We start from the raw sequence: 14,253 nt of genomic DNA, 5'->3' as shown, positions 1-14,253 counted from the left end.
CCACCAGTCGGTCTTAAGCGCCTTGCCCTCCTCGCCATCAATGATCCCTTGCATCCAGACTACTCAGCATCCCCCTCCCACTCGGGCCGCGCAGCCACATGTCCCCCCAGTTCCTTCTCCAGACCGCCATATGGGTATTCCCTCGCGGCAACGGGGCGCTGAATTCGGGTTGCGGTCAGGAAGTAGGCGAATGCGCCGACGGCGGAGAAGGCGGCGATGAGCTGGAGAAGTCAGCTATGGTTGAGCGGGATGGAGAACCAAGTAGCTCACTGATAGTACAGCTGTTCCGCCGCTGATCTTGTGTACGTCCGGACCCCACATACCGAGGACGTCTTCCTCCTCGTGGAACTACAATGTATCAGTTATTTCGCTCTTCGGGCAAGACCGGATGGAGCAAGCAATGACTGACCACTTCGCCAAAGTTCTTGCGCTCTTGCCTGTCCCACCATCCGAATGGTTCTCGAGTCTGCAGCGAGACGTAAGGGAGTTGTGGGTAGCCGTTCACTACGAGATCAGCTTCCCGCCCCACCCTTGCCGTCCCGGTCCCTCTCTCGCATTTCTGCGTGCGCTAGTATGTCCATGACGTCTCTGAAAGTCGTTTGGAGCCCTGCGATACCCACATTGGGGGTCAATCTCCTCTCCGGGCTGTGACTGCACCTCGGGCGAGATCTCATTTGCGGGTGCAGAACTCGTCGTAGGAGCGTGCGTTGTCGCCCATCTTTGGCTGAGCGCAACAGGGCGAGCAGCGGTACGGCTGGCTGGCGCAGCGGCGCGGAGGAGTGATTGTGGGCGGAACATGTTATGGGTAGAGGTAGAGAGAGAGGTGGTGTATGGTGGAGAGTCGCTTGGTTGGGTGAGGCGAGATTAGGCGGGAGCAAAGTAGGCGTGCAGGATCAAGCGGATTGATAGGCGTGTCCTAGACTCGGTCCCGATAGGCGCGTCAATTGATTGTTTTGCCACTTGACTGACTTTCAACGCGACTCGCCTCCATATCCTCTCTCATCTTACCTTTCCTTCTTAGACAGACTGTAGAGCGCTAGGGCCAGGTCAACATCAGGCATTATGTCTGTCCGACTCCGTAAGCTGGAAACTCCTCCCTCCACGCTCAGAAGCTGACAACACAGCGTCGCAGAAGCGATTCGCCCCGTCCAGGCCAAAGGGGCTGGGAGGCAGACCTGGAGGTCCGACAGTCGGTGCACCCAAAGCACCGGCGGCTGGCTTCGCACAGCCTCGAGTGCCATCTTCGAATGCTGCGGCCGCTGGACATTCGGCTGCTGGAGCTGCGGAGAGCGCTACGACCGAGGATGGCAATGCAACTGCCGGCCCTTCCCGGAGTGATGTCTCCACTGGTGCTACCTTGGCCGCTACCGGTGCCCCGGCGGATGCTACAGGGACGAGACCTTCATCTTCGCCTGTAACACGTCCTAGCGCTGTGCCGCCGTCAGTATCTGCTGCTGGCAGCTATAGCAATGGCAACGCCGGCGAGCGATCAACGGCACGGACTCGGTCGCCAACCCATTCACCTGTCGCCTCCCTTCGTCGTCTAGATGGCGACATACCACCCACACTCTCCCCTACCGCCTCTATCCGGCCCTCGCCTGCTCCTCGGCCTGCACCTCGCGTCTCCGCTTCCCCCGCGCCCTCCTCTCGCGCTCGCTCCCTCTCACGTCAACCCAGTGTGACCCCCTCCATACGGTCCGGTAAACGCCCATCTCTCATCGCTGCCGCAGAGAATCGGCAGACTCCACTCAATATCGTCGCTCCTCCAAAGGCAAGGCGAAAGGCGGAGAAGGCACGAGCGGCGGAAGAGGCGGAACGGCAGAGCGAGATGGGCACGCCGGATTCGAGCTCGGGCCTGCCGCCAACGCTGAGTGCTGTGCCGCTGGAGGCTGGAGATATCAATAGGGATCGGACGGCTACACCACGCCAGTCGTCTACTGTACCTGGTCCGCGTGAACGGCGGACGGAGACGGTCACTCCTGTTCCACGGTCCAATAATGCGGAGACAAGCGGGAGTGTGATGGATAGCGCCGCGATGGCGGAGCGCCTGGTACAGCAGCTTCGGCAGATGCGGCAGTCGGCTTCGCCAGCGCCGGCCGGTGTGGATCATGGCGAGGTACCACTGTTCATGCCCGCGGACAGCCCACATGAGGCAGAGGTCCACGATGGGTACGGAGCGCCCGACGAGCTTCTTTCAGGTGAAGAGGATGAGCAGTACGATGAGGACGGGCAGATTATCAGGCAGGATGGGGGCCAGGCGAAGAAGAAGGGGAAGGCGAAGGCGCCGGTAAAGCGGAACATCGCGACTCAGCGGAAGAAGTTCAAGCGGAAGCGGCCAGCCAAGGAGGATACGACGGATGAGGAGGAAGCAGGGGAGGGGGGAGATGGGAGTGACGGAGAGCCGAACGAACTGGATATCTCGGATGACGAGGATATGGACCTGGCGGGGCCGAACGCTGGGAAGAGGCGGATGAAGGGGAAGAAGCGGAGACGGAAAACGTAAGTGATGGCGCTTCGCAACTGGAACGGACCTTGGCTGATGATACAGTCAACGACAGTCCGTCTTCCAGCCTGTCAATCTGGACGAAGCCGAGGTCGGCGAGATGATCGGTGAAGAGGTCGACGAAGAGAATATGCAGATGGCCGACATTGCCACTCGGCGGTCAGGGGAGGGCAAGGTGTCTGCCCGAGCCAAGGAGCTGAACGTCTACCTTCGCGACTTTTCACGGCGGAACAAGGACCGACTGTACGAGGAGAATCTCGAGCGATACGAGCGGCGTCAAGTCCTCCGGCGGCAGATCCGGGCACTGCGGAACGCGAAGCGAGAAGAAAGGCGGGCAGAGGTACGCGAGCAAGGCGGGGATCCGGAGGATGAAGTCAGTGAGGACGAGCCCAACTCGGAAACGGAGTTTGAGGTACGGCCGGAGCGGCTCACACCGCCGAGTTCGCCGGAGCCAGGAGGAGCGGGCGCGGAAAGACCGCAGCGGGAGCGGGAGGATGGGAACGAGGAGGAGATTGAGGAGCAGGAGTACGTGGAGCCGCCTGAAGGCGCCGCGTTGGGGCTGGGGCTGGACGATGATGAGGATGACGAAGCCGCACCAGAGGAGCCAGAGGAAGAGATATTCGATCCCAATACCCATATGCCGGCGGACACGCACGAGCGTCACGAGGACGAGGAATTTGATCCGGAACTCGCCGCTCTTGGGTTTACGTCCGGACCGTCCCGGTATAATGAGGACGATGAGGAGGTTGATCCAGACGCCGGCGCGTCGCTCGAGCAGCTGTATGAGGAGCTGAACGATACGCGGCGGACGGCGCTGCAGCGGAATATGGAGCGGGAGGTTATTGAGGAGGAGCAGACGGGCAAGATGCCGAATAGTCGGAGTTACGCCAAGAAGGTCAATAATGAGCGGTGGTCTGCTGAGGAGACCGAGTTCTTCTATCAGGTGAGTCTCGCGTGACTGCTCTATCTCTGCTGTGAAGCTGAGTCTACAGGTCCTTGGCGAGACTGGCGAGAACTATACCATGATGTCCTTCTACTTCCCCGGTCGGACACAACGTCAGCTCAAGAACAAGGGGCGGAAGGAGAACGCTGCTCATCCTGATCGGGTGAATGAGGCTATCCGAGCTAGAAGGCCAATCGGTGAGCTATTACTCTTCCCAAGCCGTCGTCGCACAAGGAAGCAAGCTGACTCATAGATCCCGACTACCTAGCCAAAACAGTAGGCTACGATCCCAGCGGCTCCACCGATAACGCCGACCAGCTCCTCGAAGAGACGCGGGACCTCCCCGCTCGGTGGACCCGGGAGGACACAGACCGCGCGCTCGCCGATATCCGCGAGGGAGGTGACGAGGAGAATGGGGAGCGCGTCGAGGAGGTGCAGTATGAGGAATCGGCGTTGGTGGATGGGGAGGAAAAGGAGGATGATGAGATGGAAGGTGGAGATGAGGACGAGGAGGAGGGGGCGGATCTGGACATGGAAGGGGTGGGAGATGGGGAAGGAGGAGATGAGGATATTGAGGAGGAAGTGTATCAGGGGGGCATGGACGTGTAGGTTATGGCGTGTACGGTGCAGTGTTTGTACAGGTATCCACTAACGACTGGATGGATACGATGTTGTCGAGTTGGGACTGACTGCTATACTGATCCTCACGCTCGACCTCAAGACTCTTGGTATACCCAAAGGCACCAGCGACAAAAAGATGTCTCCATCCTTTAGCCTGGGGTGGAATTGACCGCGCGCCTTTGGCAGTCGGTTACCCGAACGCCAAAGACGAGGGTTTGGGTGAGTATGACGTTCGCTACGCGGTCGAGTGACGAGTCGGGCTAACATTAAGGGACATATATATACCCCAACATGGCGGGATGTTAGGTAATCTCAGCTGCACTGATCATCTGATGACAGCCTGACGGCTGGCAAGGTCATGGGATGTCTCAAGGACGGAGACTGTCAGGGCCATGGTGGGCAGAAAGCGGGTTGGCGTCGCAAATGATGGTCGCCCTGTTGCGTCACGGTATCGGCGTGAGTCGTAACCCATTCCATGAAGGTCAATGCGATACCCGCTTCGTCTGCATCACCAGGACTTGAGGTCTTAAAGCGAGCTCGGGCTTTAGCGCTGACCAGGCTGTATACTTACCGGCGCGGACGCTTGAAATCGTCTGGAATCTGCCTCAATCTACTGACAAATCGAACTCAAGTGCCTGTACCGAATATCAACGCGTGGCGGAGTCAATAACACAAGTGCATGGCACCATAGCACAATACAGGTACATTCAAGGAGCTATCGCCCCTCCATCCTGGCTTCCTCACTTGGTACGGCACTTCATCGGCTGCGGATTGGCTTCGGTGCCGCACTTGAGTCGGATCCCGCTCTGCTCCGGCGCACAATCGCCCTGATCCGCGTACGCGGGGTCCGCGAAGTCCCAGTACAGATCTGGGATCGATCCCGGCGCAAAGTTCCCCTCGAGGTGACACTGCGCATATCAGCTGACCGTTGAGACCTAACTTCTGCGGACAGGGGTATCTGCTCACAGATATCGGATCCTTTCCTGCAAGCACATACGTGAACGTCCCTGTACCCGCTTGCCAGCCCCCGGCGGGCGGACTCGGGTTGGCAGGTGCACCTTGGCCGTTGTGGCCGGAGAGTCCGATGGCAGTGAGTTTGAAGCCGTAGGGGGTGTCGTTGACCTTCTCGAACACGAGTTCCCTGACGAAGTCGGGCCCGGCAGGCGCGCCGTAGATCTCGAGGTGGTGGATCTCTGAGTTGGGGAGGGCGCGAATGGATATCTTGGGGCTGTAGCCCACAGAGTCCGCAGAGGCGGCGAGAAGCGATGTGAGAGAAAGGAGAAGGGCGGCCGAGGTCAGCATGATTTTGAGAGTAGAGCTTCTTCAGTGCAGCTGGGTTCTAGGGACAATATCTCGACTGCAGGTCCTTGTCGGATGGTGAGAACAGGGAGGGGGACTGTCCGGCGTGATATAAGACCCCAGAGCTCAGACAGGAGTCCAAGGGGTTCAAGGGACTGAGGGGATTGACCAGCCCCTCGCAGGGGTTGAACCATCAACGGCTTATGGAACAAGTGAGACTCGTATCTTCCCTTGTCCAGGAGGTCTAAAGTGAGCACAGCCACGACTTGCTTACTAGGCGTCAGGTAGACAAAGGAGGGGTTCGTCAGCGCATAAGTGAAAGTAAGTGTGAGAGTGCGAGTACGCAGCGAGGGCACGCATATTCGTGGTCAGCATATATAGTCATTGGCCACTCGTCGACATCCCAGCCCGCCTTGCAAAGCTCAATGATCTACGATATTCAACAATCGCCAGTCCATGGAGCTCCCTCAAACCCCTTCTCTTAAAGACTCCTTCAGTACTATCGCCTGCCTCGCCCGACGACGACCTTAAGCTTACAGTGAAATAGCCTCGTCGCTATGGTCATACAGAGGCAGTAACGCTCATTCTGCATCGACTATAAGGACCACTGCGCCATCCTTTCGCGTCAGCGCTTCCATCCGTTGAGGTTATAGCCCCACGATCTTACTAGCTGCATTCACATTCATGCTGTATGGTTTACTGGCACGAGCGAGCCTTCATCAGAATCGGAAGAGTGATGGGTGGCGCGCACGATCTACCACACAAGTACATGTCATGGATAGGTGCGAGAACACTCCAGTGACTCTTGCCCCCTCCGCCATGGCTCAATCATTCGGTGCGGCATTGCATGGTCTGCGGATCCGCCTCAGTGCCGCACTTGAGCGCGATACCGCGCTGCACCATATCACAGGGTTTCTGATGCGCGTACGCAGGGTCCGCAAACTCCCACACCACATCCTTCTCGGCGTCCTGCACTAGCTGGCCGCCGTCGAGATTGCCTTCGAGGTGACACTGTGCGTATCAGCTAGCCGTCTATCATCACCTTTACGGACGTCCACTAACAAAGACCGGATCCTTTCCCGCGAGCACATACGTGAATGCCCCCTTACCCGCTTTCCAGGCCGCAGGGGAGTCAGGGGACGGATGTTGTAAGATGGCGTCGGAGAGTTTAGCGTCGATGAGTAGGAAAACCGTTCGGGTTATCGTCCTCCGATATGAACACGAGTTCTTGGACATAGTGATCAGGTCCATTGGGCGTACCGTAGATCTCGAGGTGGTGGATCTTCTGGTCAGGCAAGGCCCGGATGACGATACCAGGGCCGCGCGCAAAGGCAGAGACGACCAGGAGGGACGACAGAGACAAAAGGAGGGCAGTCGATGTGAGCATCTCGGAAGTGATCGGTATTTAGAACAGCTGGTTTTTAGTGACGGATCCGTGGCTTCTGGATATTGTTGAACGGGCAGACAGGTGGACGGGGCCGTGTCTCGCCTGATATAGAGCACGCAGAGCCTGACAAGGAGGTCAGGAGACTCAGTGTGCCCAGGGGATCCAGGGGCCGAGACAAGCTTGACCCCGGTGTCCTCCCTTGTCCAAGGGGTCAAACCGAACAAGGGAGCGATCCGCGCATGAGGTGCTTGGCAGACAAAGGAGATTGTCGCTGTATGTCGCGTACGAATCAGTATAGGGCCTGGAGCCCAGTATGACGTACACAGGTGCACGTGCATCGCATCGATGGTCAGCACGCCGCACATGCCACCCGTCAGATACCGTCTGTCACACAGTGAGGATGCTCTGCTCCAGGACCGACCTGCCTCCGCTCACGGACCCTCTTGCCCCCCATTCTAGACTCTTCCAAAGGTATCATCCGCTCCACCAAGCACTTTCCGCATGCGCATAGTCTCCAGTGTATGGTGAAATAGACTGCTCGAACCCTTGCCACACTCTTCGTCCTCCATATAGCCCAGGCTTTTGTACAGCCTCAGAGCATCATCCGCCCCACTGACGTTCACGTCCAAGATCGCCTCGTGGGGTGTCTCTCCGTTCGGACCCGTCCGCGCCTCCGAGCTGCCGATCAGATCAGTCCCGATACCTCGGCCCCGGAATGGGATCGGGACCCACAAGGCCGAGCGTCGAACGATGAATCTTCGTTCAGGATGGCTGTCAGTCTCCCGAAGGATACTCGTGATCGTACCGCACAACTCGCCGTTCGCTGTGACAGCGACCAGCACGACGCACGAGAGGTCAGCTCGACCAGTTTCGGGATCGACGCTTTCACCACTCAGGAACGGACCGAAGATCTTCGGAAGGTGTTTGGTCAGGGATGATCGCTCTTCTTCAGTCAGAGTCGCCACCGAGTTGTAGTTCACATTCATTTGGTCGATGTACCACTGATACTCGGTCTTCTGGTCGATAGGGCGGATGATTCTCCCTGGGACTGTCATGTCGCTCGAGTCTTGCTTTGTGTAGAGATCGATGGAGCCGTATGCTATGTATGAGTGGAGGCCACAAGTCCGGCAGGCTGGCAGCACTCAGCCTGAGTCATCCCCGAGACTGCCTTCCTCATGAAAGGACCGTCCATGATGTACTCCGCGCCGAGCAGTCAGTACTCATATATCTGGTCCCGCTAGCAGGGGCTCAGCGTTGTCAGTAGTCATACAGTCATTATAATCCAGCTTCCGATTCGACCCAAGTCACCCACCGTACATCTCACGAAATGTCCCCTAGACCCGCCAAGAACCGCTCATAATCCTCATCCGCCGAGCTCTTCCCTGCCGTCTTGCCTCCTCCGCCCGCCTTAGGCACCGGATCCCCCAACACCCCCTTCAACTTCCCCATCAGCCCACTCTCCACCGGCCTCACGACCACCTCGTCCCCTTCATCATCAATCATCCCTCCTCCTGGCGCCGCATTGATCCTTGCTCTCACGGCACTACCGCCACCGGCACTTCCTGCTGGTGCCTTCCGCTTCAGATTCCGGGGGACAAAGACTGTCGCTTCTTTTCGGAGATCACGGAGAACGGGGGCGGCTGATATCTCCACTGGAGGCGCTGGAGCGGTAGAGGGAGGTGGGCGGGCAGGGAGGCCAGCTGGGGCTGAGATGATAGCTCCATGAGGGGGTGCGCCGGGGAGGGATGCGGGTGGTTTGTCGGGTAGACTGGCGTGGTAGCCTTGATATGTCTGTGTAGGCTCGTCTGATAATGGATCCTGAACCACTCGGGCTTGTTGCCGTGGCGGCCGGAAGCGCGCGTTCGAGGGGTTGGAGGGCCCAGATGCGCCTTGGCCGGGGAAGGGTTGAAGGGGTTGTTGCTGGAATTGAGGATAAGGGATAGGTGGGGGCATACCCATAGGTAGACCTGGTCCGCCCATATGTATAGGCTGATGGAAGGGGACCGGTACAGGTGCAGCTCGACCACCCCAACCCGATGGTCCGCTAGGGATGGGCGGTGCGGCTCGAGGTGGAGGTGGTCCAGCTGGGAGGGGGATATCGTCCGAGTCTGCGTCTGAGTCGGAGTCGGGATTGAAGGGGTCCTCGGCGGGTGGTGGACCTTCCGGCATGACGATCTCTTCGTCTGACTCGTCCTCATCCTCATCTTCGTCCGATTCATCCTCGTCTCCCTCGGCTTTGACACCTGGCAGTCCCGCTATCTTATCAGCTGGACCCAGGGAGCCGGCATCGGTAGTGGGCGTAGCTTACGTCTCTCCTTGTAGGCCATACCAGGCGGCGGCACTCCCCAAGGGTTATACACCGGATCATAGTACGCGCTCCTCGTCGGATCCCTCAACCGCCCGTTCTCATCATACAGCCTCTCCCTCCCTCTCATCCCAGTCCCAGTCCCACTCCCGCTCGCACCATTCTCATCCTCCTCTCCCTCTCCGTCATCCTGTCGTCTCCCGCCTCCACCGCCGCCGCCAGCCCCGCGCGGCTTGAACACCTTGTCCTTCTCATCTGGGTTCTCCTTAACGTATGCCTCTTTCGCCTTGAGCACATATGCCAACTCCTGCTCGAGCTCGGCTATCCGGGACTTGGATGCATTCGAGGCATTGCCCTTCAATGAGCGAAGTTCAGCCTCGAGCTCTGCCGAGTCAGCCAGTCTCCATGTGCGAGGGCAGAAAGGAGATCAGTCGAGACTCACCTCGGGTATCCCGCTTGACGGTCTGAACATCCCGGACCTTCTTCCGGGTCTCTTTGTTCTTCTTGAGCTCCTTGGCACGCTGGGCCTTACCTATGGGATCAGCTGATGTCCCGTCACGGGCCTGGGACAGCAGAAGGATGGACCCACGGAAAGCGTCCGCGGGGTTATAGTTTTTCGCCATGTTACCCTGCCTTGCTGATGGCTTTTCGCCTTTTGAGTAAGACTGCGATAGTCTGAGCCTATGAGCCCCCTGGAGCCTCTGCGTGCAGGTCTTGAGCGTTGACGAGTGCAATGTATGGAGCTGGAAGCTCAATAGAGCTGAGCTGGTCCTGCCTCCACCCGGCTGGGATCACTTTGTCTAGTCCCCCCATATATCAGACACTAGGTGCACTAGGAACGTCATCCACAACGCACGGCTGCAACACTCAACTAGACTATACCTCTCACTCAGCACCACCCATCTAACCTACCCTCTCTACAGCCCAGCCACCCGCTATGGCAGAATACGCATTCCGAAAGATAGATATCGACGCCCTGGATGAGGATACGCTCCTCCGGGAAGACCTCGTCGAGCCGGACCCGAGGGGTCCGGACGGGGTGTTGGCGGATGCGAAGCGCAAGTCAGGGGAAGTGCGGACCGCTGTGGCACAGTGAGTAGACATTGCGGAGAGATCCAAGATGCCCGAATTGACGGGTCGGTATGCATAAGACGGTCGGCATGAGCGTAGCTGATTCTGCAGAAACAATATTGCCGGTGCTCTAGCTGCTATCTTGTCGGACCCACCATACGGCGCCGACGTGGATGAAGCACGAGTGAGTCCTCAAAAGCTCTCATATCTCTCGCCGAGCCAAGCTGGGAATATCACCTCTTGGAGCGCTGGTAGCAGTAGGCTCAGGCTGACAGTGTAGGCACTCACCATCTCCGCCTTACAGCTCATCCTCAACTCGACCCGTTCCTCTGAGATCGCCGCAACCCTCAAAAATCTCACACCAGAGCAACAGGACCATCTCATGAGCTACCTGTACAAGGGGATGGCGGGGCTGGGATCCAAGTCTGGCGCAGGAGGGGAAGTCAGCGGAAGTGTATTGTTGACGTGGCACGAGAAGGTGGGTCTAGCGTTCTGTCGCTCAGCGGGACGGCGTTCCTGCAGGGATAGAAGAGAGGAAGACGCTGACGCTGTAGTTGACGGAAGTCGCGGGTGTTGGGTGTATCGTGCGGGTCATGACAGACCGGAGGACGCTATGAGGGTTCTCGTGCGAGACGCACGGGTGTGGGGATAGGTAAAGTTGTAGATGGCTCACCGGACTGGATGAGTATGGAACCACACCCCAAGGAGGTATTGACTCTGCTAATAACCTGGAGTGTACCGTACTGATATGGCATCAAAGCTCGATTAGCCCACTGCATGGAGAAGTGGTCGGTCAAGGCTGTGCGCTTTTCGTGGCACACCCGCCACACTCTACAGCCTGGCCGACCTGACTACTAAGGATCGATCTGCGACTTGCACAGCATGCGGGGCTAGCTGGACCACTGCGTGGGATACGAGGATGAAAGGACGGTACGTGTCAAACGCGTCATCGGCATGGCATACACTGGCGGGTCGGCGTCTCTGTCCAGGTAGGTAGCACCGCCTTAACAGGGCTACAAAGGACAGAGCATAGTCCCCACTTTCGCTTTTCCCCCTTGAGCTTCGGCTATCGTACTTCCTGTTCCTTCGCTCTCAGCTGCACACCTCATTCACGAACTTTACCCCTTCCTCACTACACCACCACAAGAGCTTTTACTGCCCAACGCGTCTCACTACTCACGGACTCACCGACGATCAAAGACAACAACAGCATGGCGTCACCGACTTCCTTCGTCACATTCAAGGATCCAGAACCTCGAGATATGTCGTCTGAAGGCGGAGCCGCTGATCGAGACATCACCCTCACCCTTACCCTCAAGCATGCCGACAGTCTCCCTCAGTGGGTTAACTTGCCTTGCCTCGCGGACAATACAGCCGATCAACCTGTGACTTCAGCTGACCCCGCTCAGACCGTTCAAGGAGGGCAAGCGTCCCAGTCCCCCCATGACAGGAACAAAACCGTGGAGCATGAGAACAAAGACCTTTGTCGCCGAGCGGGACACGCAGGATGTACTCAAAGCGATCGAGACTTTCTTGCCTCAGCCGTATCACAAGAACTTCCAGGACCTGTAAGCTCCCTTCCATACTGCATGGTGGCGAGCCGCACCGAGGGGCGCAAAATGCGCAGGCTACATGCTCATTAACATTGTAGGTACAACAGCCAGCCCACCGGCACCGATCTCCTCTCCTCTCAGCACTTCTCGAATGAGGAAGGACTGGTCTGCAAGATCCCGCTGAGCCCGACATGGGCGAGCAGGGAGGATGTGATTTCATTCGGTGGCGAAGTCATCGTTGACGTCCGAGACTTCCTTGCCCAGGAAGACCGCCAAACAGCGCGTGAGAGCGTCCCGACCTGGGATCGAAGCGCGTTTCCAGCCGGGATGGCGGGCAGAGACTACCTGTCTGGGGATGAGCAGGTACGTCTCGGTTTATTGGCTGACATCATTTGGGACATCGCGAAGGCGCAGAAGCAGATGAAATCGATGAAGGCGGACTCGGCGGATCCGCTCTTCTCGCCCAGGATCGTGAAGGACCTCAGAGGGATCCTGGAGAGGACCATTTCATCCGGCGGGTGCAGCGACGGCACAGAGACGCTTACCTCGCTGATCGATGCCATCATTGAGGATGTGAATCACCGGCGTCGGTGGTGGGGACCGACCGAGCGGCACAATTCACGCATGGGCACCGAGGAGGATGAGGCACTGAGGCTACTCAAGGAGACTGGCGTCGTCCTATGGGACACCGACAAGGACGGCTTGATCCAGTCCAAGCCGGACATCGCAGGCGGCCGCGGGAAACCGAGGTTGGACTGGGTCGGACGTATGCTCGGCGGGTAGATGGACTGATAGCCGAGCCCCCCACAATGTCTACCACACTTGTGTCCTCGTATCTATATGTCCCCTGTGCACCGACCGGGCTCTTTGAGGGTGATGACCTGTGTAAGCCTGCGCAACTGCTTATGTGGACCTTGGCTTGGCACTGAAGCAGCACAGACGCCATCCCGGTCGACTTTGGATTCTTTACCGATAGCTTTGACTTCTTATAGTCTATCCTTGCATCCCAGAAAACTCCAAGTACCAATCTCATGTATCTAATCGCCCCTGATTCAGCCCGCCACACAACCCGCACATGCGGCGCCACGTCGAGCAACCGCCCTCTTCCCTATCTTGATCCTCCCTGATCCAGCTCCCCATGTCCACCTGGCTTACTTGCCCCGTCCATACTTGCTCTTTCCCATGTTGAAAGGCACATACTTGTACTTGATCATGTGTCTGCTACGTCAGCTAATCGCCCGAGCTCCGATGAGCTACGATCAGCTTACTGGATCTGCCTCCGCATAGTGATACCGAATAGCGTAAAGAAGTAGATGAGCAGGATGGGCCAGTAGACGGGAACGTCAGTCGCGCGGGTGATGGTGCAACAGAGGGCGATCAGGGTGGCTTTTGTGGCAGAGTACCAGAATTTGAATTCTGCACGTCAGCTTGTGTATGGCATAGCGCAAACCCTCCTCCTCCGGAACTGAGCACAGCTAGAAGTCCCCTCGTGAATCGCCCAATATGATCCGTCTTCCCTCTTGCACCCATTGCCGCCACCCTTACCGGATGCTGCAAATCTCTACACCCAAGACGCAAACTCACCAGGCAATCTCCGGATGAACGGCCTAAATTCCTCCTCGTCCCCTTCTCCGCTCTCCGCCTTGAACCCCGCCATCAGCCCCTTGATACCCCCAGCTGACCTCGGTGTGGAGCTCCCGCCCGCTCCCGGCAGACCGGGCGCACCTTCCTCCACGTCGTCTGCGGCGAGATCGGCAGCGACGGACGGGTCGAATCGGGGTTGCAGGAACGCGAGGAAGAGGTTCAGGATGTAGATGGCGAGGGCGTAGCAGACGATGTACCACTGTGGGGTTAGCGCTTGGAATGGTGGGTCAGAGTCTGATGAGAATGGAAGAGCTCTCCACCCCTCAAGGTATGGGAGACAACCTCTCCCATTGCTTTTATCCCGCCTGCCGTGCAGAACAGAAATAGAAGACTCACCCCCTGCCTCAAAACCACATTCAGCGCAAACATCAAAAACACCCCCAAGGTCCCACACCACCTCTCCACAACCATCGGCGTGCTCCTATCCAGAATCATCTGGAAGCGCCGCGCATACTTGTTGGTATGCTCCTGCACCATCTGCGCGACATTCTTCTCTTCTGGCAGGCCGCCCCTCACTCCCGAGCCCGACCCGGGAGCCATCGATCCCCCAGAGGCGGATCCGGATCCACCCATCATTCCTCCCGAGTAGCCTCCGGGACCACCGCCACCGCCGCCGCCCGATGGGGAACCGCCCATCTGGGGCACGTGCGACTGCATACCTGCGAGTCCGGACTTGGGAGGGAAGCCTGATCCGGGCCCGGCGGAGGGCATGGAGGGGGCGGAGGAGGTGGGGTAGGGGGAGACGGAGGGGTAGGATTGTTGTTCCGGTTGGGAAGAGGGGGCCTGGGAGATTAGCTCCGCTATGTAATACGTAGACCGAGACTCACACTCATGCTGGCTGTACTGCTGTGCCTGCTGTGTCTATAGATATACTGAGCAAGATGAGAGAGAAGACCGAGATATCTTTTGCCTGCTGCGGCCTGATTG

General features: G+C 58.2%; 8 protein-coding genes across 8 annotated transcripts; 3 read left to right on the top strand and 5 right to left on the bottom strand.

The window, feature by feature from the left end:
• Window positions 1-59: 59 nt before the first annotated feature.
• Window positions 60-798, bottom strand: MKK02DRAFT_40087 (uncharacterized protein; the record flags this gene model as incomplete). Its single annotated transcript, XM_053090943.1, has 4 exons — window positions 60-221; window positions 271-348; window positions 410-504; window positions 621-798. The coding sequence occupies 4 exons, from the start codon at window positions 796-798 to the stop codon at window positions 60-62; spliced, it is 513 nt and encodes a 170-aa protein (XP_052949539.1).
• Window positions 799-1,062: 264 nt separating this feature from the next.
• On the top strand, window positions 1,063-4,055 carry MKK02DRAFT_40086 (uncharacterized protein; the record flags this gene model as incomplete). Its single annotated transcript, XM_053090942.1, has 5 exons — window positions 1,063-1,078; window positions 1,125-2,499; window positions 2,549-3,446; window positions 3,496-3,643; window positions 3,700-4,055. 5 exons carry the CDS (start codon window positions 1,063-1,065, stop codon window positions 4,053-4,055), a joined length of 2,793 nt encoding a protein of 930 aa, XP_052949538.1.
• A 752-nt stretch (window positions 4,056-4,807) lies between these two features.
• Window positions 4,808-5,369, bottom strand: MKK02DRAFT_40085 (uncharacterized protein; the record flags this gene model as incomplete). The annotated part of the gene is made up of 2 exons (XM_053090941.1): window positions 4,808-4,975; window positions 5,034-5,369. 2 exons carry the CDS (start codon window positions 5,367-5,369, stop codon window positions 4,808-4,810), a joined length of 504 nt encoding a protein of 167 aa, XP_052949537.1.
• Window positions 5,370-6,194: 825 nt separating this feature from the next.
• Window positions 6,195-7,808, bottom strand: MKK02DRAFT_29747 (uncharacterized protein; the record flags this gene model as incomplete). Its single annotated transcript, XM_053087896.1, has 5 exons — window positions 6,195-6,377; window positions 6,429-7,024; window positions 7,189-7,246; window positions 7,371-7,431; window positions 7,486-7,808. 5 exons carry the CDS (start codon window positions 7,806-7,808, stop codon window positions 6,195-6,197), a joined length of 1,221 nt encoding a protein of 406 aa, XP_052949536.1.
• Window positions 7,809-8,073: 265 nt separating this feature from the next.
• On the bottom strand, window positions 8,074-9,681 carry MKK02DRAFT_29746 (WW domain binding protein 11-domain-containing protein; the record flags this gene model as incomplete). Its single annotated transcript, XM_053087895.1, has 4 exons — window positions 8,074-9,008; window positions 9,062-9,442; window positions 9,501-9,590; window positions 9,648-9,681. The coding sequence occupies 4 exons, from the start codon at window positions 9,679-9,681 to the stop codon at window positions 8,074-8,076; spliced, it is 1,440 nt and encodes a 479-aa protein (XP_052949535.1).
• Window positions 9,682-9,995: 314 nt separating this feature from the next.
• On the top strand, window positions 9,996-10,746 carry MKK02DRAFT_18710 (actin-related protein 2/3 complex subunit 5; the record flags this gene model as incomplete). Its single annotated transcript, XM_053085997.1, has 4 exons — window positions 9,996-10,150; window positions 10,241-10,313; window positions 10,410-10,607; window positions 10,684-10,746. The coding sequence occupies 4 exons, from the start codon at window positions 9,996-9,998 to the stop codon at window positions 10,744-10,746; spliced, it is 489 nt and encodes a 162-aa protein (XP_052949534.1).
• A 594-nt stretch (window positions 10,747-11,340) lies between these two features.
• Window positions 11,341-12,465, top strand: MKK02DRAFT_40080 (uncharacterized protein; the record flags this gene model as incomplete). The annotated part of the gene is made up of 3 exons (XM_053090940.1): window positions 11,341-11,468; window positions 11,539-11,697; window positions 11,781-12,465. 3 exons carry the CDS (start codon window positions 11,341-11,343, stop codon window positions 12,463-12,465), a joined length of 972 nt encoding a protein of 323 aa, XP_052949533.1.
• A 368-nt stretch (window positions 12,466-12,833) lies between these two features.
• MKK02DRAFT_29743 (ER to Golgi transport-related protein) lies at window positions 12,834-14,159 on the bottom strand (the record flags this gene model as incomplete). The annotated part of the gene is made up of 5 exons (XM_053087894.1): window positions 12,834-12,900; window positions 12,951-13,098; window positions 13,267-13,525; window positions 13,663-14,109; window positions 14,154-14,159. 5 exons carry the CDS (start codon window positions 14,157-14,159, stop codon window positions 12,834-12,836), a joined length of 927 nt encoding a protein of 308 aa, XP_052949532.1.
• Between the last annotated feature and the right edge of the window lie 94 nt (window positions 14,160-14,253).

This window comes from Dioszegia hungarica (genome assembly GCF_025882075.1).
Source record: "Dioszegia hungarica strain PDD-24b-2 chromosome Unknown MKK02contig_2, whole genome shotgun sequence".
In the NCBI taxonomy this organism is placed as follows: Eukaryota; Fungi; Basidiomycota; class Tremellomycetes; order Tremellales; family Bulleribasidiaceae; genus Dioszegia; species Dioszegia hungarica.
The sequence above is the reverse complement of the archived record's forward strand: the minus strand, read 5'-3'. Positions and strand labels throughout refer to the sequence as shown.